A 21,611-nucleotide genomic window follows, 5' to 3' on the forward strand; every position below is an offset into this window, starting at 1 on the left:
GCTCGCAGGGGGGTGTCACGGTCGAAGGGGAGGTTTTTGGAGCTCGCAGGGGGGTGTCGGTTGCAGGGGAGGTTGTGGGGCTTGCAGGGGGTGTCACGGTCGCAGGGGAGGTTGTGGGGCTTGCAGGGGGGTGTCACGGTCGCAGGGGAGGTTGTGGGGCTTGCAGGGGGGGTGTCACGGTCGCAGGGGAGGTTGTGGGGCTTGCAGGGGGGGTGTCACGGTCGCAGGGGAGGTTGTGGGGGCTTGCAGGGGGGTGTCACGGTCGCAGGGGAGGTTGTGGGGGCTCGCAGGGGGGTGTCACGGTTGCAGGGGAGGTTGTGGGGGGCCCACAGGGGGTGTCACAGTCGCAGGGGGGTTTTGGGGGCTCATACGGGGTGTCACGGTTGCAGGGGAGGTTGTGGGGGGCCCACAGGGGGTGTCACGGTTGCAGGGGAGGTTGGGGGGACTCACAGGGGGGGTCAGGGTCGCAGTGGAGGTTGCGGCGGGGCCCGCAAGGGGGTGTCACGGTCACAGGGGAGGTTGTGGGGAGCCTGCAGGGGGGGTCACGGTCGAAGGGGAGCTTGCGGAGGGGGTCTCAAGAGCTGCCTGCCCCGGCCCAGGACCCGGCCCCCCCGCACGTGCCGCGTGTCTCGGCCCAGCCGGGGGTTCCTTTGTCACTCGGGCTTCAGAGCAAGGGTCGGAGCAAGAAACGTCACTGATGGGAGCCCCTCGGTCTGAGCCATTGACTCGCTGCGCATGCGCGGTCTGACCGCGCCCGCTCCATTCCCTGTGTTCCCGACCGTGCTCGGGCCCCGCGCCGCGCGCCCTGAGGTGGGAGCTGTTGGGAGGGGCCGTTGGCGCCGTTACTCGCTGCGGGGTTGGGTCCGGCGCTGGGGATCGGGGCGCGCTGGGGGCGGGGTCTGGGGGGAGGCGGCTCCGGCCGGGCAATGGCCTCGCCCCCCCCCCTCCGCCTCTGCGGTGGCGTCACAAACACTCACCCCGCTCGTGTCGGCCCCTCTCCCCGGGCTCTCGGCGCCTCCTGATGCTCCCGGCGTGTGCGGGGGGGGGGCCCTGCCATGAGGGGCGCAGAGATGGGGGGTCTCGCTGGGCAGGGGGCTGAGGGGCCATGGGGAGGCCCCACGGAGGGGGGGGGGGGGGTGAGCGAAGCTTTGGGGGCTATTTTGGTTTTTAATATTGATTTTTTTTTATCCTCAGTGCTGGTGCCTCAGGCCCCCCCCCCCCAACCCTAACCCTAACCCCCCCCCGGACCTGCCCCCCCATTGCTGAGCGCAGGGAAGTGGCTGCCCAGCCCAGAGGCAGCCATGGCTGCAGAGCGCTCCCTGGAAAGTCTCCGGGAGGAAGCGCCACGTCCCATCTGTCTGGCGGATTTCACAGCCCCTGTCACTCTGGAGTGTGGGCACTATTTCTACCAAGTCCCCCTCAGCCGTTGGTGCAGAGACACTGAGCAGCAGGGACCCCTCCGGCCCAACTCGCAGCTGACTACAATGGTCCAACTAGCCAAACCGCTGAGTTTCCAGGCAGCAAAGAGAGCAAGATGGGACGGGGTGTGTGGGGAGCACCAGGATGCTCTGAAGCTGTTCTGTGAAGAGAATCAAACTCCCATCTGTGTGGTGTATGACAGATCCTGGGATCAAACGGCGCCTATACAGGAAGCTGCCCAGGAGTACAAGGTACAGAATTGCTGTCCAGGGTAATGGGAAATAATGTTGGGTTTTAATTACAGGCTAATTTCACTGACTGTTACCGGGCACAGGTGTGGCACAGCTCTGTGAAGCCTTCATGGTACAAGTGATGCTGTAAAAAGTAAATGCTCTGGCTTTGTGGCAACTTACATCAAGTCTTTACAGATACCTGATGTGGGAAATGTTTCTCTGAGGCTCTGAATCCTGAAACCCACCTTCACTGGTGACAGGAGGGGTGTTTGCACATGGGAAGGTGTTAACAATCAGAGAGGTTTAAATCACAGGAGCTACAGGCCACTCGGTCAGTGAGCTGTCTTGGGACTAGGGAAGAGGAGGTTACACGCTGTTACTGATTGGAGGAACAGGACTAATAATCTGGCATTTGCCTTATAGACCCACATTGGCATCTGGGCCCTGCACAACACCCAGCAAGGGAAAGTCCCTGCCCTAACTGGTAGGGACCCAGCTCCCTGCCCCTCAGCATCACTGAAAAGTGATGAAGTGTGGCCCTTATGAGGGAAAGATGCCTTGATAAAGCCCCAGGCCCAGCAGGGAGAGGAGGTTTCCCACTAAGATGCTGAACTCCTGAGCTCCTCCATGAAGGGTTAAACTCTGATTCAGCGGCTGGCACTAGATGAGGTTGCTGGGCTGAATGCTGTGTGGGACCCCAAGCCCCTTCACTCCACCCATAGCAGGGCTTCAGGAAGTGCAGGTCCATGCCAGGCAGAACTGGGAGTCAACTGGATTGTAGCAAGAGTTCAAACTGGTTAACTGATGAGCTAATGTTTATTGGTGCCAGTTACCGGTTAAACTTCCCACTGTCCCAGCAGTGCCTGCTTCCCTCTGGCAGCTAATGTCAGTCTGCAGCTGCTGGGAGTTCCTATTGGCCAGCAGTTATTGTGGCTGCCCCCAGCAGACCTTGTGAGAGCTCCCCAATCCCAGGAGAGCCCATTTCCACTACCAGCCCTGCCTGTTAGCACGTTAAAAAATACTGTCATTGATAAAATTGTAATCGGTTACATGATTAGTATTGTTAAGCATTTTTACCTCCCCAATCCCCACCTGCATCATTCTTTAGGAAGGCGCCATCACCGATTCGTCCTCTACCTTTGCAGGTGTCCTCCTGCATCCTCAGGGTATGTCTACACCACAGCGTTAATTTGAGTTAGCTTAATTCGAATTAACTAACTTGAATTAACGCATGTACACACCAAATGCAGTTTAAATTAGTGTTTTGCTAATTTGAACTACTGCATCCACGCTGAGTAGACACAGAATCGGATTTAAGGCCGGCTGGAACCAGGTCAGGGGTATCTTTGTGTGGCTGTTGCCTGAGGCTGAGGCTTGTGCTTAAGGGGACATACACATAACCCCCCTTCCCTCCCCCGCGGGCAGCCAATGCTCAGGTGTCCCTGCTTGATTTCCTGCCTTGCTGCGGGACAGCAAAGCATTTGTGTCTCAGAGTGCTCTGGTTGCTCTCACTCAAGACACCATGGCACTCTGCAACATGGAGCCAGAGCAGCCCCTGGGCACTTGGGTGCATCTTGTGGATGCGTTGCTTATCAGCCTGGTTGCACCTCCTGCAAGCTGCCATCCGGGACATCCATCAGGGGGCTGTCAGTATCCAGGAGGCCCTGCAGGAGAGCATCCACCCTGAGGAGCACTCAGGGTGTGTCTAGACTACATGCCTCCGTCAACGGAGGCATGTAGATTAGACAGATCGGCAGAGGGAAATGAAGCCGCGATTTAAATAATCGCGGCTTCATTTAAATTTAAATGGCTGCTCCGCTCTGCCGATCAGCTGTTTGTCGGCAGATCGGGGCAGTCTGAACGCGTCGCTGTCGACAGGGAAGCCTTTGTTGATCGGTGCAGGTATGCCTCGTGAAACCAGGTTTACCTGCACCGATCGACAAAGCCTTCCTTGTCAACAGCGGCATGTCCAGACTGTCCCGATCTGCCGACAAACAGCTGATCGGCAGAGCGGAGCAGCCATTTAAATTTAAATGAAGCAGCGATTATTTAAATCGCGGCTTCATTTCCCTCTGCCGATTTGTCTAATGTGTGTAGTCTAGACACACCCTCAGAGCCTCCCTGGTCTGCTTGTGCCTCATTCCTCCCTCATGTCCTTCTGCTCTACCCCTCCCTAACCCCCCTTCCTGATGTCCAATAAAATACATGTATTTTCATGAACAAAAACTCTTTATTTAACAAAACTGGGGGGGATAAAACCCTGGTGAGAGTTGGGAAAGGAGGCTGGAGAGGGGAGGAGGGAGAGGGACACCTGGGAGGAAGGATCTGGAAGGGGAAGGCAAGGGGAAGAAGGGGGAGGAGAACCTCAGGGTTGAGGGTCTTGCCAGCCCTCCTGTCTCGCAGCACTGCCTTGGTGTTCCCGAGAGGGGGGAGGGGGAACAGGTGGAGGGGGAGGAAGAAGCAGTGGGAGTGGGAGGAGGAGCGATAGCTGGGGCAGCCACAGGGGCTGGAGCGGCAGCCAGCACCAATCTCTGCACCAGAGTCTACAGGTTGTCGTGGATGGCACGACCCTGCTCCAGCAGCTCCTGTAAGCCCTCCTGCTGCAGCTGCAGGTCTTCCTCCACCCAGCGCTCCTGGCAGCAGACCACTGGCAGGTGCTGCCGGTGGTACTCCTCCAGGTGCCGGGTCATCCTGCTGGCCCCGGGTGCGGGAGTCTGTCCTGGGCGGGGTGGTGCGCCCTGCACTTGCAGCTGGTGCGCCCTGCACTCGCAGCTGTGGAGAAACAAGAGACCTGCTCAGTTATCCTTGGGGACACAATGGGTGAAACCCTGCCCTGCTCTGCAAGGTGAGGACGGCAGGTTGCCGCACCATCATGTCCTGCTGTCCCCGGGAGTGTCAGCTGGCCCAGGACTGCACCCATGCCCCTGTGCTGTATATTGTGCGGGAGTGTGGTGGGGGGGAGGGGAGATGTGCCCTGCCTCTGCGTAGAGGGAGCTTCTGGAGAGGGCATTGGGCAGTGTCTCTCCCTGGGGTCAGGAGCATGTCATGTGCCTTCATACATACATGCGTGTGGGTAACAGGCCAGGGCCCCTGTGTGGCACATGCACAGGTTGCTGCATGATCTGTGGTCAGCAAGGACCACACGCGCAGTCCCTAGGCTCCCCTCCCCCCCTCTCCCCACATAAGGGGACAGTGATGGCACTCACATGTCGAGGCCTCCCTGGCCTCAGACGACACTGGCGACAAGCTTGCTGGGATGGCTCAGGGTGCCGGGGTGCATGGTAGGCTCCCTCCAGGCTGTGATTCCAAATTAACTTTGCTGTGTAGACATACCCTCAGTCTTCTCCTGTCTCTTTTTCTATGGACAAACCCACGTCCAGGGCTGAGTCCCTGCTGGACAAGGGCAGAGTTCCACAAAACTGGGACTCTCTTAAAGGCAGATAAATGGGCTCCCAACATCTGATGGGGTTTGCCCTCGTGCTCATATCTGTTTCTCCAGGAAAAATTGGAGGCCCATTTGAAGGCTCTAAGGGAAGAGAGAGAAAAGCTGCTGAGAAGGAAAACAACAGCAGAAGGGAAAAGCCAGGAGTATCTGGTAGGTGCTTGTGGCTATGGACCAGCAGGGACTGGGAGTGGGAGGGCTGTGTTAGGAGGCAGACTCCTGTGTGGCCTTGGTGAGGTTGGACTCGTTTGTGTTTCTCCTAGATCATGGATTGCTGGGTGAGATCCATGTGTAGACAGGCCCTGAGCATCCATGTCAGCATGAGTTCATATCCAGACTTTGTGGCTTTCCCAAGTGAGCTGAATGTCCCCTGAAGGGCTGTCTGCTCACTTGGTGCATTAACATGTTTACTTCTTTTTCCTCTTTGGGTATCTCTGTTAGGCTGGTGCTGAGTCCTGCCTCATGCTGCTCTGGGTCTGAATTACCAGAGCCCATGAATGACAGAAGATGTTGCCCATGACTGAGGGACATGAGTCAAAGGAGATGCTGGGAGAGACGCCTCTGCTGAGTGACCACAAAGTAGAGTCAAATGTCACACATTTTAGGTTTTTCCAAGAAATTCTTGCTGCTGCGCACTGTTCCCCATGAAAGAGCCCTGGGGTCTGTCCATGTCCCTCACCAGCCCTTTTCCTGTTTTCACACAGAAATGGACCCAAGCCAAGAGGCAGATGATTGTGGCTGAGTTTCAGCAGCTGCAGCAGTTCCTGGAGGAACAAGAGCGACTCCTGCTGGCCCAGCTGGAGAAGTTAGATGGGGAGATTGGGAGGTTCCAGACTGACACTATCAGGAAACTCTCTGTGCAGATTTCCTGCCTCAGTGAGGGGATCGGTGAGCTGGAGGGGACGTGTCAGAAGCCAACAAGTGAATTCCTGCAGGTGAGACTGAGGGAGAAACTTCCCAGCTCCCCCCACAGAGAAGGGAGGCTCCTGAATCACAGGAGCTAGGGTCCAGCTGTCAGATCTTAGTGTAACATCTTGTGCATTGCTGCCATGCGAGTGACTCTTGTGCTTTGTAGAGTTACAGGCACAGAGCTATTAGAGATGGCAAAGCCCCATTTACTCAGGGGATCCATGTTCCTGAGGCCAGGGCAGGGCCTCTCTTCCCATGTTTGCAAAATCACTTCTCTGAGGTCCCCTGTGTGTGTCCAATGGGGCTGAGTTTCTTTTCTGTGTCTTTTTTTCTAGGACATCAGAAGCACCTTGATTAGGTACGTGGCTCTCACTCCCCTCACACTGCAGAGTGCAGGAAAAGGACTTGGAACAGATGTTAGCACCACATCTCCCCAGGGTTCTACAGCCAGATGTTAGATATGAATATCTCTGATACATGTAATTCTGAGGGTCTCATCCTTGCACTTGAGACTCTGGAATTCCCCGTTCAGGGCACAGTCTGACCTCAGGTGTTTCCTAGAGCTCTCAGCTCCCTGGGGACTGGCTGCTTCAGGACTGTAGGGTGGAACATGGGCCTGTCACTGCTGGGCACTGGACACTGTCAGCTCAGAGCAGCAGGGACCAAGAGTCTGTCCCACCTGAGGGCTGTTTGGAGACCTGTGTGGAAGGAGCTGGGGAGGGGGCATCTGGTGTCTCGGTCTAGTCCCTAGTGGACAGATTCCTTCAGCCCTTCACCTGGGAACCTCCTGTCCCTCGTCGCCTGGGCCAAGGAGTAAGTTGGCCATGAAGACTCAATTCCCCTTTACTCCCCCAGCCAGTCTCCCCAGGACAGAAGTGAAGAACAGCAATGGGACCTTTCAGGGGAAGGTTTCACGGCCATGCAATGTGTTGTCTCTGCTCTCAGGCTGGGAGAATTGGAGGATTCTAACTCCAGGCCTGTTAGAGCTGAGACTCACTAGCCAGAACTTATTAGCAGTAAACTAAATACAATCACATGGAATTGTTTCTGTCCAGGTGTGAGACGGGGCAGTTCCAGCTGCCAGAGATTTCCCCTGAACTAGAAGAACAAGTCAGAGGTTTCTCCCAGAAAACGATTGCACTGTTGGAGACTCTGAGGGAGTTCAAAGGTACCTAGAAGGGATGGATGAGGGGAAAGTGGTTCAAGTATCTGAGACCATTGAATCTGGCCTCTGAAGCCAACCTTCCCCTCCCTCAATTCACACACAAAGAATGACGGCCCCATCACTCTGCTGTCCTTAGAGACACTGAGCGAACAGACCCAAGTGCTTGCAGATAGAGCCAGGGGTTTGCAAACTCTGAACCTCCCATTCAGAGATCAAAATGGCTAAAGTTACTGCGATGGCCACGTGTGTCATGGCTCCTTCCCCACTCTGGCATGATAAATGCAGAAGTGGGGGCCAGCAAGTATACCCCAAAGCCTTATCTACTAGGCTTTGGTATAAAACTTCCGCCAAAATCTTAAAAACCTAGATCTTGGGAATAAAACTTCCGCTGCCACCACCCAAATGTTGATAAAGAAATCAGGGGAAAGATCATTTGGGAAATCTCACCCCTAAAATAAAAATCAGGGCACACAATTAACCACTGCCAGGTTAATAAAAAGAAAAGAAAGATCTTTTATTATTACAACAATATTCCTGTTGCAAGCATAATGACTAGATAGGAAGGTAACAAAATATACTCATGGAGAAACTCCATGGGCCTAGAACTTAGTTACAATGAAAAGCCCAAACATCTTTAAACAGTGCCAGATCTCAGATCCCATACCCTACCCTTAAAACAATAAAGCCTAATGAAACTACCTAAACTTTACCCTACTTACAGAAAATGAAGAATGGTGTCTTGGAGAGAGAGAGAGACATGCTTGTCCCTTTCTGTAGCTGCAGAGGACTCACCCAGAGAGACAAAAGGGAAAAGGAAAAAACCCAAATTCCTTTGTCCCAGTATGAAAGTCCCACCTACATTCCTATTGGTCACTCCACCTGGCTAGGTGTAGTTTACCCCTTAATCCCCAGGCTGCTGACTAACCCTCATAATCATGACATGCCCCCCAAATCACTGTCAGTGCTGGACAGCCTCTGGCCACATTGGCTGTGATTTCTTCCTGTAGGTCTGAGATAAAACATAGTAAATACATTATTGCCCTCTTGACTAGACTATTGAATACATAAAAAGTAACCAAATGCTTCCATATCCATGGAGTACCATAACAGATATACAGAAAGTATACTAAGTAATTGAGTCCAGAAATGCCTCATTAACCAATCAAACTCTCAGTCTCAAAATCAAATTTAGAATAGCGTGGGGTCTTGTTCTAAAGTTCAATTGACCAGGTTCTGTGCCTCTTGCGAAATACACCACTGTCATACACCAGGCCAGGTCTTGGCACCACTGAGGGTGTCAGCTCAGGGCGAATTGCTTAAAACCAGGGCTACTTACCGCCCTTAACTGGGGTCCTTCCCTAGGCACCCCTCAAATTACACTGAGCACTTCAGCTGCCTCTCCGGTCAGCCGGAAGCCTCACCAGCAAAACCCCTTAGACACTCCAGCTTCCCGGTGCCATCACCAGACTTAGGCCTCACACACAGGTGAGAGGTTATAAAACCCACACTCACCAACTCCAAACAGATCCTCCTGGTCCAAAGGACTCAACCACAGTTCCAAGACAATTTTCACTTTAGAGCTTACCCACAAGATCACGCTGGGCCAATCCTTTAGAATCTAAACTCTAAAGATACATTAATGAATGGAAGAAAATGTTGAGAGTAAGATTGTTAATGAGAACCTTCACATATAAATATCACACATGTACACACGTCTCATACATAGAATCAACAGTGAACAAGCTTTCATTAGACACTTTACATGGGTCCCTTAGCACAAAATGATGTCGTGCCTCAGTTTCCCTTCCCACACAGAATATCAATTTTGGAATGCCCCTTCTCAGGTGAGAAGCTCCAACACTAATTACAAGTATTAATAGTGAAATACCAGGGTCACAAGGCTTTTGAAGATACAGTGTGTCCTTGGGTACATTTCTTAACAATTTCCAGGGTTTTGGTACAAAATCATGCATATTGAACATTGTTACAATTCTTAGTAACAGCAGTACAGTGCTCATGAAAGTTAACATAAGTAGCCGGAACAAACACATCCTAAGTACATTGACAATTCTGGCCTTTTAGATTTAAAAAGTTACAACCTTCCTGGGCAAACACAAGTCTTGCCCCTCCCCCATGCCATGTGGGGTTAAGTTCAAAACTCCCTCTTCCAAAGACAAAGGCTTGGCTGGGTGTGCCTCCCCTGCTCACAATGGCAATGGGATTTTCTTTCCACAGCTAATCATCAAGCAATCTGTCCAGACAGTACCCTGGCACCCTGCTTTCAATCTAGTTTTCCAAGTGGGCCACTGCTTCCCAGCGACAGGGCCTAGGTGAACTGGCCTGATAGACTTATGGATCTCTGCTCCCTTCACAGAATCAGACTGGAAACCTTCAGGTCTCAGCCACACACACTCTCCAGCAAGCTGGTCAAACACAGTCACTTGGTCACCATAGGGCTGTTTCATCCAGGTTATGATAAGAGGCAGTGGGAGGAGGTGAGGAGGGAAGAGTAAATCTCATTTACAGCTTGTCTCTCCTAGGACAGGTGTGAGGCTGCAGGGATATTGGCTCCATTGCTGGGAGGTGCCCGAGTGAGAGAGGAAATGAAAGTTTCAGACTCTTTCGTACTAAATACCTGAGTGTGTTTCTGTCTGGTCTCTGATACAATTGAAACGCAGAGTTCAAAGTGGGGACATTATTATAAAGACGAGGGCCTGGAATCTCACCTCTTTTATCCCTTCCCCCACCAGACACTCTGCCCTCTGCACTGGAGAGAGCAAAAAGAAAATCTCTGGGAGCTTTCAGACAAGGTGAGTTTGCAGGTGGAAATTCTTTAAACGATGAGAAAATTCCTGTGAAAACATCTTCATGGGATTGTCATTGAAGTTACCAAACAAACCCAGCGACCACCGTGCACACAGCCCTAAATCTCACCCACTGATCAGTGAGGAGCCCCAGGGGTGCTGCATGGGGACCTGCGGACACTTGGAGAAACACTGGTCTATGGGTTTGTGATGCTAAAGGGGTGAAGTTAAAGCACAAAACGGATGGCACCTTCAGGCTCAGATTTCACTGCTCAGTCAGTTTCAATCTGGGGTTGGTTTCAAAGAATAAATAGGCTTAAAGGCTGAGCGCTGCCTGGCTACCACTGTATCAGTTCATTCAAGGCAAAAAACTGCTGGATCCCCAAGGGCTGTTAAGTCTGCCTGCTTAAGGTGTTTGGGCTCTGGCCAGGAGTCATTCAGATAAGTCTGTCCAGAGCTTGCCTCTGACACCCCAATCTCTCCCTTCCCCTCCTAATCTCTGCTCCCCACTCTGCATACTCAAACTCTGTCCTCCTCGTGGAGCTATATATGCAAGAGCTCTCTGTGGTCAGGAACCCACAGCCCCTTATTAGTCCACCAAGTCACTTCTCTAAATGAAAGTTACTTTAAATATCTAATGAGTAGATTGCTAATCCAGTGTCCTAGATCACAGCCTGCCTCCTTCACCCAAACTCCCTCCTAGACCCCTCTGTCTGTTCTGCATCCCAAACCGTTATCCCAAGCTTCCTTCTTCTCCCAACATTCATCCCAGACCCTGCATTTCATGCATTAATGTAATGGAAGAGTGCTGCTCTCAGCCACTTTCCATTTGGCCCCCCCATCAAAATGTATTGCCCACCCCATCGAGTAGATACGGCTCAGTGAGAGCCAGTAAGTGAAAGCTGAAGCCAGACTATTTTAAGTTAGAAAAGAGGCACAAATGTTTGCTAGGGAAGCAGATTAGCTACTGAAACAAATGAACAAAGAACTGGTAGATTCTCCCATCTCTTAATGTCTTCAAATCACTGGGGGACTTTCTAGAAAATACACTGTGGGGAAACAGCTTTGTGCCTGGGTAACTGGACTAAGTGTAATGGCTTGTGCCACTGAGGGGGTCAGACTGCATGACTGAGGATATCTTCTGATCCCATGAATCTTAAGATCTCATCCTGCAAACACTCAGCACAATTGTTTAATAATAAGCACACGTATTTAATAATAACACCACCATTCAGATGCTTAACTTCACTGATTCTCTGTTGTGGAAAGGGTTTGTAACGTCTCTGTGAGATGAGAGCAAAGTTTGTGCTGCAAATTTGTGAATGAAGACTAAGGGTTTTAAATACAGCAGCCTGCATTTAACCTATGTCCATGTTCAGGCAGATGAATATGTGGCTTGTTATTAGAAACACTGGGTGCTGAGAACTAGATCCCATTGTGGCATACGCAATAATGTTGTAACTCAAGCCAGGTACAGACAGCAATGAATATGGATTTGGGATCTAACGCCTGTTTATGGAATATCTAGACTAAAACTTTTGCCCACAATGGCAGTGTCTTACACATGTGTCATTAGGGACAGAGTCTGGGGAGAATGGGAGCATGGAAAGGATTAAAACCTCTTCTGAATTGTTTCTAATTCCCCTTCTTGCCCTGCCAGGCTGCAGAACACCCATGTCTATCTGCAGTTCAGCCTCTGACCTGCAGAGCCAGGGACAGGAAATGGCTGTGGTGGAGCCGGTGAGCTTCGAGGAGGTGGCTGTGTATTTCTCTGAGAAGGAATGGGCTCTGCTGGACCCGGGCCAGAGAGCCCTCTACAGAGATGTGATGCAGGAGAATTATGAGTCTGTGAACTGGCTGAGTAAGGATTCCTGTCCCCTTGGGTAACAGCAGCTGGGTGGGCTCTGAAGCATCTGGGTTGGGTTTGGTTCAGGGTTATTCATTGCCTCTGCCCCCAATGTCAGGAGTATCTGCCATAATAATCCTGGCTCTTGTGTGAAAGACTGTCCCCTCCATACCGCCTCCCAGGGAAAGCAGGTTCAGAGATAAAACAATGGTGCTGCTTTTCCCACAACTAAGGTCTCACTGCGTTTCCCCTCATCTTGCCCATCTTGTGCCTTGACCAGAGGTGTGAGTAGAAGGGCTCAGGCAGGAACAGCAGGTACCAGAGGTCTGGGTATGGCTGCTGTTAGTGGTTGCAGGGTCCCCATGTGGCAGTGTGCTCAGCCACTGGAAGGAGGGTGCGGTTCCCAGAGTCCTACCCTGCCTGTAGCTAATCTCTGTGACATGCTGTTCTTGCCAGTGGGAGGGGCTGGATGCTGGGGCTGAGGGAGGGTGGATGAGGCAGTTCACGCTCTGTGAGTATTTTGTCCCAGGTAGCTCTGTAGTAGAGAAACATGAGCTCTCCTTGCATTTCAGGCACAGGCTGGGGTTCCTTTCAAAAGTTCAGCTTCATTCTCTAGGGGCTCACTTGCCTCTGTGTGCAGTGGTGATAAATCACATCATTTGTCTTGTCTTTTTAGAGTGAAATATCTTCGTGTAGGGACTTTTTCGTCCTGTGTGAATGTCTGGCTTTGTGCTCAGGAGACCTGTGTTCAGTTCTCTGCCCGTCTCAGACTTCCTGTGTGACCTTGATCAAGTCTCTTAGACTATCTGTGTGCAGTCACCTCTCTCTTTAATAGCTATTATAGAGTGTCCCTGTTTCTCAGTGCTGGGAAGGATACTTGCACTAAAGAGGGGTGATGCTGAGCTCCATATGAGCACCCCAATAGCACAGTGGGGTCCTGATTTACGCCAGAGTTCCCAGGTGCTGCTGTGATTGATAATTTTGCTTCCCATAGCAACTGCAGTGCCATATAAATTGTTGCTAGCGCCGCAGAGCGTTGCAGGCTGTTCGGGGTGGCTCTTTCTGGAGAGCTGATGCCAGCAGCACTGGCAAAGCTTGCGGCTTATCCATGCAGCACAGCTCAGGATTGCCGCTAAGAAAGACCCAGACTCCATTCGCAGGCTAAGGCACTTGGCCAAATTTATTGTGAAAAGGAGCAGGGTGCTAGTGTCCCAGTTCCTCAGGCACAGGTATAGTGCGACTTGTCCCAACCCAAAAACGGTAGGAGCTCAGTCAGCAGTGAGAATGCTGCCCCTCAGCCAGTATCATGCTCCTCCTGTGACTTCTTCTCTCATACATTGACACAAACAAGATGCATGTTGTGTTCCATGTGTTCTACCTGTTAGCCTCCTGTCTGTTCGTTCAAACAAAACATCCATATCCATTATTCCCTCATTCCGCTCTTGTGCACAAGGGTCAGTGTCTTTCTGAGCCATCTCTTAGGACTGTGTTTGCAGCTGCTACAGAGATCTGTGTGTTGATTAGCCTCCTCCTGCTCAGGAATGTGCTTTCCTGGTTAGTTGGTACCCACTGCCCCACCATTCTGCCAAAACCCAGCCTGTTCTAGTTCAAAATTAATGGACATAAACAAGATAATCATAGTCATCACATCAGAACATTCCCATTGATATGGCACTCAGCACACTTCGCACAAGGTTTCTTGCAGTTGTGTGACAGCGGTAGCACAATGATCTCCATGGTCACATCACAGGTGGATCTTCTGAACACTAAATGAAGTTCTGAGAAGGGGTTGGGCTGAAGCTGAGGGGCACACGCTCACAAGGTGTAAAGGTGATAGATTCTATGCAGCCCTGGAGGGACACCAAATCAAAGGCCAGGCTCACCGCAAGAACCAGACTAGGAAACCACACAAAGGCTACTACTGGCAGAGTAGAATCGAGGCTGCAGAGGGGGAGCTGAGCAACAGCCACCAGCACCAGAGAAGCAGCACGGCCCAACTCCGCCCTGGTTTCCCCCAACAGAAGCCCAGCGCCACCCTGGGCAGCCTCAGGAATGGCAGTTGTTGTGGGCGCTGGCAGGGCCCAACCAAACACAGGCAATTGGTATCAGAAGTGTGGCACATAGGCAGGACTTGAAGCAACCAGCCAAGGATTCACTTAGATGCTCAGGCAACTTCCTCTGCCTCCTTCTGGCCCAAGGAGAGCATCTGAGCCACAGATCAGGGGAAGCCCAGCCCTGCCAGCCAGGAGCTTTTTGGGTGGAGCCTTGGGGAGCTAGAGCTTTGCTGGGTCCTTCCTCTCCAAGTCCTAGTGACCTGCCATGTGGCAGCTGCAGTCTGAACTTGCCCTGGGGACCTTGGCATCAGACCTGCACGCCCTTACTAGAGCTCCCCTTCTGAGCAGTGTGTTTCTGACCGGCCCCAGGACGGTGGGGGGATGGAACAGGCTGTGAGGGGGACTGAGTTTTATCCTAGAGAGTGCAGCAGAGCACTCAGTTCCCCTGGGGAATAAGTTGGACCATTCCCAGGGTAGGGTGGGGGAAGGTGATGTACCTTTAATGCAGCTGAGTGTGGCCTGGGCTCTTCTAGCAGCCAGAGCCCAGTCTCTGCAAAGTGGGGAAAGGAGCCTCTCTGGGTGGGTGACGCGGATCCTGGCTCTGGAAGCAGTAATGGCACAGACTTTAATGAACAAGATCAGCACTTGGTTTATTGCTCTCCAAACAGGATTTCCAGTCTCTCAAACTGATGTAACCTCCTGGGTGGAGCGAGAGGGGGAGTTGTGGGTCCCAGATCCCCAGAACTGTGAGGAGGGAGAGAGCATCAGCAACACCCACACAGGTGAGCAATCAGTTAAACTGACTCAGAAACCAATTTCTGTCTCCTTATAGCAGATGTAACTTGTGTGTTTTCATGAAGTCTGACTCATCAGCCTGTCTTCAACTCCAGTCAGTGCACTGGGTGGGGAAAGGCTGCGTTCTCTCCTTTGTGGAAGGGTTGTAAAGGAGGATGAACTCAGTTTATGATAATTTAACCATTATTTGAGTGTGTCCCTTTTTCTATTCCTCTTTCAGAGTTTCCTTTCAGTTCATCATAGACACTAATTCCCGTCTGTATTATTTCTCTATCCCAACAGGTGATGGCATGCTGACTGAGAAGCATGAGAAGAGTCTTCAGCAGAAAGAATGGGAGGAAGTGGCTCCATGTGAGATATTATTGGGAAGATCTGAAGGGCATGTTTTCCAGATACGTGAAGAAGGAGAGAGCTGTGAGAGTCAGCTTACCCTAGAAAGGCAGCAGGGAAACCATCCAGGAGGGGGACAGGGTAACTCCAGTCACAGGAGCAGAAGGGAGAAAAGAAACACAGAAACCATTCAACAGGAAATCCCCCATCAACAGTCACCCTGCACTTGTAGTGATTGTGAAACTCTTATTGAACATCAAAGAGCCCACACAGGAGAGAAGCCCTTCAAGTGCTCTGACTCTGGGAAAAGCTTCAGTGAGCTCCCACACTTTACGAACCATCAAAAAATACAACCCAGAGACACACCTCATAAGTGCTCTGATTGTGGGAAAAACTTCAGAAGCAGCTCACACCTTGTTACCCATAGGAGGAGCCACACAGGGGAAAAACCCTTCAGCTGCTCTGACTGTGGGAAAAGCTTCAGTAGCAGCTCACACCTTGTTACCCATAGGAGGAGCCACACAGGGGAGAAACCCTTCAGCTGCTCTGACTGTGGGAAAAGCTTCAGTAGAGGTTCAGACCTTGTTATTCATAGGAGGAGCCACACAGGAGAGAAACCTTTCAATTGCTCTGACTGTGGGAAAAACTTCAGTAGAAGCTCAGGCCTTGTTAGTCATAGGAGGACCCACACAGGAGAGAAGCCCTTCAGCTGTTCTGACTGTGGGAAAAGCTTCCGTAGAAGCTCACACCTTGTTATCCATAGGATGACTCACACAGGAGAGAAACCTTTCAATTGCTCTGTCTGTAGGAAAAGCTTCAGTCAGAAGTCAAACCTTGTTACCCATAGGAGGGGCCACACAGGGGAGAAACCTTTAAATTGCTCTGACTGTGGGAAAAGCTTCAGTCGGTGCTCCTGTGTTACTAGCTATCAGACAGTACATACCAGAGTCACCTTTTAACAGCTCTGAGTGCAGAAAAGGCTTCAAACACAGGTCACGCTTTGTTAAACATAAGACAACCCACAGAGGAGAGAGAACCATTCAGCTGCTCTAACTGTGGGGAAAAGCTTCAGTCAGAACTCAAATCTTGTTAGCCTTCAGAGGACCCATGGAGGGAAGAAACCTATAACCTGAGTTCCCTTAAGCTGTTTGGCCAGGTGGCTGTGGTGCAGCATATTATACAAGCTTATAGGGCTTTGGTGAGGAGAGATACCTCTATCCAGTGGTCTCAAACCTGGCCCAGACGTGCTGTGGTCAGAGGACAGTTGGCTATCCCATGGCCCTGGCCCCGACCCCAGCCCCAGAGCTACCATGTCAGGAAGAGGTGTTTCTTCCTCCTCCTCCTTCACAGTAGCACCTAAGCTGGGGGCACTCTGGGGATTCTTCTCTCCTCAATGTAGCCTTTCTGTGACCTACATGTCAGTCCCCTCCATCTTTGAGATAACACCCCCAGCTGGAGCCCTCAACCAGTATTCCCTCTTAAGATTTTCCACCCATGAGAGGAGCAAGTTTTTTTCTTGAGCACAAAGAGTGACATTCTGTGCGCTTGTTTGGATGTGTGCCACTGTGATGCACATGAGTTACTGAGAATTTTTGCACATGCACACACCTATTTTATTTATACACACACACACACACACACAGGGCTCGACAAATACGCTTAGATTTCAGTCAGTTGCCCTGTTCACCGGCGGTCCTTGCATGCGCAGTGCAGGTCTTGCACATGTGGGGTGCGGGGATGGCAAGTGGTTTTCGCTGGGATCGTCTAGCCCTCTGTGTGTGTGTGTGTGTGTGTGCATGCACATGCATGCAGTTTAAATTATGGAAGAAAAATACTGTAACAAATGATGAATATGGTTCATGACCCTGCTCTCATGCACCCTGAAAACTTCCCAGCTTGACACTGTCTTATTCCCACCCAGCCTTGCTCCACTGTTCCTGCATCCATGAGTTCCCCATCTGCTGCATCCCCACCCTGTGCACCCTTTACCACCAACCCTGCATTGTGCCCTCTTTGCCCCCAACTTCTGCAGTGTTCCCTTCATCCCAACCCCTGCACTTTCCTTACAGTCTAATCCAAAGTGGAGTAATTTGTAAAAAAGTAATGCACTGTCCCTCACCATTGACTCTAAAGCTCATTCTGTAGTTGCAAGTTAATGACATTCAGCATATGAATTTAGGGATATCACCAGAAAATTTCATCCAGCTCTTTTTCCACATTACTATGCTGTATATAGGACGTATAACCAACAATTAGATTATTTCTTGTAATATCTTCATTCTTTTGACCCCTGTGAATCACAGAAAAGTCCCTTTCATTTGTCATCAATTTCATATTGATTTAGCATGAATAGAAAATAATCAACATCCATTAAGAAAGTTGTGCGTGTGTGAGAGAGATTGACAGAAATAACTTCCACGGGGAGAGAAATAATCATCGGCACAATCAACACTAGTGATTTGATTGATGCCTTCACAAGCGACAAGACTATAGCAGGTCACAGAGAATTGTTCTCCTTGACATGGTTTAATCACGTAAATATGAACAGGGCACAGAACATTTCTCTAGTCATTTGCCATCTATTTTATCCTTCAGATAACCTGCAGATTTTCCTTTTGAGATCCTGAGGTAGAGCTCAGGACTTAAAACCCTCCTGAGAGCTGGAGCAATTCAGAGATCACAGAGGACTTTGGACGACTTGTGCGCACAGGACTGAACTCCTGTCCACCCTTCCCCCTTTTCTTCTTTCATTACACCCAGGCCTGGCCAGCCTCAGGTAGCGAGTGTGTGAGTATGAAAGCGGGTTAGGGCGTGGGCACTAACGCTTCCTTCCTTCCTCTGAGTGACATGGGAAGCACCCATCACTCTCTGCTGTTGTTTTATTACTTTGTTAATAAAGCTTTAAAACTTATACACATGGTGTGTTCCATCATCTCCTCCCTTAATGATCTTGTGGCCTCAGCTTGATCACCTGATGCCTGCAGGCAGATTGGTAACTGAAATCTGGCACGCGTGCACACACACACACACACACACACACACACACACACACACTCTGCCCCCGTTGGGAGCAAAGGTAAAGGAAGTATTGGGGTGGGGGAGGGTCGTGTTCCCTGCTCTTGCTCTGCCTCTTCCCCCATACCTTGGTCAAAAAATTAGTATCAGAATATTTGTGCAAGTTTATGTACAGAAAAAAATGGACTTAAGCATGTTTCTGTGGTGTAGTCGTTTGCTTAACATGCAAAAGGCCCCTAGTTCAAAGCCAAGCAGGAACAGGGTGGGGTCTGCTCTTATTGCGGCTCCCCTTGGTGCCCAGGTAAGTGCAGCTCCTGCTACCTGGCCTGTACTTGGGATAGGCCCAACTTCTAGGCTGAGTAACCAAGGAACGGCAGGAGCCCTGTCCTAGGAGGGGAGGGGCCAGTGGGTGTGTGAGAGCGTTGCCCAAACAGACAGTCCCAGGCTGGGAGGACAGAGCTGCCCGACATCTCTAGTGCTCCTGAGGCCCAGGGGATCCCAGCACAGACACAAGAGCAGCAGCCTTGGCCAATGGCCCCAGGTTTGCAGGGACCGTCCCTGGCTCCTTGCTCAGACTGCCCAGGGGGGCACGTTGGTACTAACAACATGCTCAAGTGGCGCCATGTTCCAGCCAGGCCAACGGAGCTTTTCCTGTGGCATCACCTGATGCCCCCCCCAAGTGTGGCCCTTGCACCCGCCCCTCTGCTTTTCCCCTTGCCCCACTGGGGCTGACAGGAAAGAGACCCAAAGCCAGGCTGGAGACAGGGGGAAAGCAGGAGACAGGAAGTGCCCCAGGCTGGAGCCCAGATTCCCTTTCCTCCCCTGGGCACCTTGAGCAGGGAGGCTGGTGCTGACTGCTCCAAGGGAAGGCTCAAAAGCCACAGAGCAACCGAGGCAGGGCAAGAGGGGGGCAGGGCCAGACCTAAGCATGGGTGGAGCCACAGAGACCCCTAGCCGGGCTATTCCCCACCCTCTGGCTGCCAACCGCTGAGAAAAGGCCCCCCCACCAGCACCGGGGCAGCTGCTGATGCTCTGTGATGAGTGTGAGAAAGGGGCAGGAAAGCAGGGCCAGGCCCCTGTCAAGTTCCCTTACACCTCCCACTCCAGGGGGGCAGATGTTGCCCCAAGAGGCTTCTCCCCCACAAATTAGAAGCAGAGAAACACCCACAGCCCCAAACTCGCTCTAAAAAGCCCTCTGTGCTCTTCAGTGGAGACAGGCCCCAGGGAGGCAGAGTGGTGGGGTGAGGGGTGCCAGTACCCTGGGGGTGGGGCATTGGCTGCTTCGTTGCTGACCTCACACAAGGTCTGTCTGTCTTTGAGAGCAGGAAGGAAGAGGGAGGGGGCCACGGCAAAAGCTTGGCCCTCTGGCTGGCTCTGCCAGTGAAAACCAGTTAGGAGGCCCCTGTAGAATATGGGGATCAATTCCACTGCCTCTTTCATGCAAAGCAAATACTCTGCCCCTTGAGCTAAATCCCCTGCCATTAGGTGCTTGTTCTAGGCCACCCAGCTCATTCCAGAGCCCACAGCATCCCTGCAGCTGCTGCTGGCTCTTTTCTAAAAATCCCACTAGTGACTCTTTGCTGGGGGGGTGGCAACCTCAGCTGATTTGAGTTTGGTGCTAATAACTTCAGGGTGCTGTGTTCAGTCACCTTGCTGGGCCTTGCAGGCTGCTCTGTTCTCCTTTAGCTGCCTGCTCTGGGCTGGGAGGCCAGAACAAGAACCAGGCTGAGCAGCTTGCAAGGAGCAGGCAGGAGTCCTGGTGGGAGGAGGGAGCAGCAGACACAGACCCCATGCCGCCCCAACCTCGTGGGAGAGGGCTCTGGCCACCCCCTTCCTTTCTCTCTCTCAGCTCCCTCCTCCTGGGGGCTGAAAGGGACTTGGATCCTGGGTCTGCCTGCCCAGCCACCTTCCCCAGTGGCAGGAGAAGAGGCTCATCTCTTGCACCCATTGACACCAATCCACTGACCTAATGACCCAAATTCTTGCTGCCTGCAGTGTCCAGATGAGACTAGTGAGTGAGTTTCTCTGTCCTCCCCTGCTGCTTAGCTGGCTGGCAGCAGGTAAGGTCACAGGAGACTATCCAAATACAGCCAGCCTTACCAGCACATCACCCAGAGCCACAGCCCTTGTGCCTGTATCTAGGGCCAGCTCTGGGTGGGCGTTAGCCAAGGCAGCAGCAACTCTCAGGAAGGGCTGGGAGGGACCAGGGCGAATCACATGAACATGATTTGCCATTTCCAAGCTGTGGTCAGAAAGGTGCTATAATGATCAAATATGGGAGTATCTTAGAAAGAGAAGAAAAGAGCCTGCCTCTGGCACCCCAGTCCCTCCCTTCCCTCAGCCCACTGGTACCCCATGTAAACCAAACCCTCTGCCCCTCTCCTGAACCCACACCCCTCCCAGATCCTGCACCCCAACCCCCTACCCCAGGTCACAACCCAACACCCTGCAACCATTCCTGCACCCCAGTCCTCTGCCCCAAACTCCTGTCTGCACCAACCTGCATCCCAGACCCCCACCTCCTCCACTAATAGCATGGAAAAGTACAGCCCTGGGAGTGGTTCCCCATCAAAAGTCTTTGCCCACCCCTGCTCTAAGCTGTGCAGCAGCCCAGCCCCAAAGCTGCTTAATGAGCCCTGCCCAGCCAGGGGCTCCGGACTCTGCCTACAAAGCTGCCATGTCCTCTCCAGAGTCCTTAGGCTGGCACTGGGGAGGCCTGAGTCCAGGCAGTGCCCAGCAGAGGCAGAGGGAAAGGCTCGTACTTGAGGATAGGGGTGGTGGCTGTTCTGAAAGGCTGCAGGTGCCGTTAGACCCTTTTGCCCTTCCCTGTCTCACCCCAGCGCTGAGCAACACTCAGTGTCGGTCTGAGCATCCGTCTTGCTCTGGGACGTGTCTCTGCGGCAGGAACCTGCCCAGGCGGCTCTCGCAGTGAGGCCCCTCCCTGGCAGCACCGAGCAGTGAGAGCTGAGTGAAGGGGGAGGCAGGACCAGGGGGAGAAGGCTCGATGACTGTGTGAGAGGGAGGCTCTGCCCTGGCCAGTGGGGAATCGTTGCCTCTTCAAGGGGCCCAGGCCTGGTGGGTCATTTCCCCAGGTTACTGAGTGGGGGCTGGAGCCAGTTCTGTGTTGTCTCCTTCAACAACCAAACTGAACCAATGGATCTTGCACCGACCTGACACTGTGCTGGGCTAGTGCTGTGTGTGCCACAGAGCTTCCTGCAGGGCTGCCCACATGGGAGAGGGGAGGGGCAGTTTGAATCACCCAGCTCTGCCCTTCTGAAGGGCTTGTGAAAATGGCAGGTGCTGTTTTGGCAGTGAGGGAGAGGTGGGAAAGGGGCCCTGAGTGAACCTCTTGGGTCACAGCTGCTGTAACAATGAGGTAAGATGAATGAGTGGGCAGTGGTCATGTGAAAACTGAGGCTGGTTTCCCTGACTGGTAATCAAACCCAGGCCTTAGTAATGAAAATGCTGAATCCTAGCCACTAGACCATCAGGGAAACATAAATAAGCCTCTTTCCTTACCTACACTAGCCTTTCACAGGCCATTTTCTGTCCCCTTCAGGACGAGGCTCTGTTTTCCTTTGTGCAGAGGGGACAAGAAC

The 21,611-nt window shown here is 52.1% G+C and overlaps 1 protein-coding gene across 1 annotated transcript; it reads left to right on the forward strand.

Moving 5' to 3' along the window:
* The first annotated feature begins 828 nt into the window (after positions 1-828).
* On the forward strand, positions 829-17,908 carry LOC102461380 (uncharacterized). The gene is made up of 9 exons (XM_075913102.1): positions 829-1,670; positions 5,152-5,247; positions 5,799-6,029; positions 6,339-6,361; positions 7,059-7,171; positions 9,919-9,978; positions 11,633-11,833; positions 14,541-14,654; positions 14,950-17,908. Exons 1-9 carry the CDS (start codon positions 1,302-1,304, stop codon positions 15,954-15,956), a joined length of 2,214 nt encoding a protein of 737 aa, XP_075769217.1. The 5' UTR covers positions 829-1,301; the 3' UTR covers positions 15,957-17,908.
* Positions 17,909-21,611: the final 3,703 nt, after the last annotated feature.

This window comes from Pelodiscus sinensis, chromosome 31, assembly GCF_049634645.1.
Source record: "Pelodiscus sinensis isolate JC-2024 chromosome 31, ASM4963464v1, whole genome shotgun sequence".
Lineage (NCBI taxonomy): Eukaryota > Metazoa > Chordata > Testudines > Trionychidae > Pelodiscus > Pelodiscus sinensis.

Bases quoted from the DNA above. Each gene is read 5' to 3' on its own strand.
- LOC102461380 (XM_075913102.1), top strand. From the start codon at position 1,302: ATGGCTGCAGAGCGCTCCCTGGAAAGTCTCCGGGAGGAAGCGCCACGT. The intron at 7,172-9,918 runs GTACCTAGAAGG...TTCCCCCACCAG, and splicing joins GACTCTGAGGGAGTTCAAAG to ACACTCTGCCCTCTGCACTG. The intron at 9,979-11,632 runs GTGAGTTTGCAG...TTGCCCTGCCAG, and splicing joins TCTGGGAGCTTTCAGACAAG to GCTGCAGAACACCCATGTCT.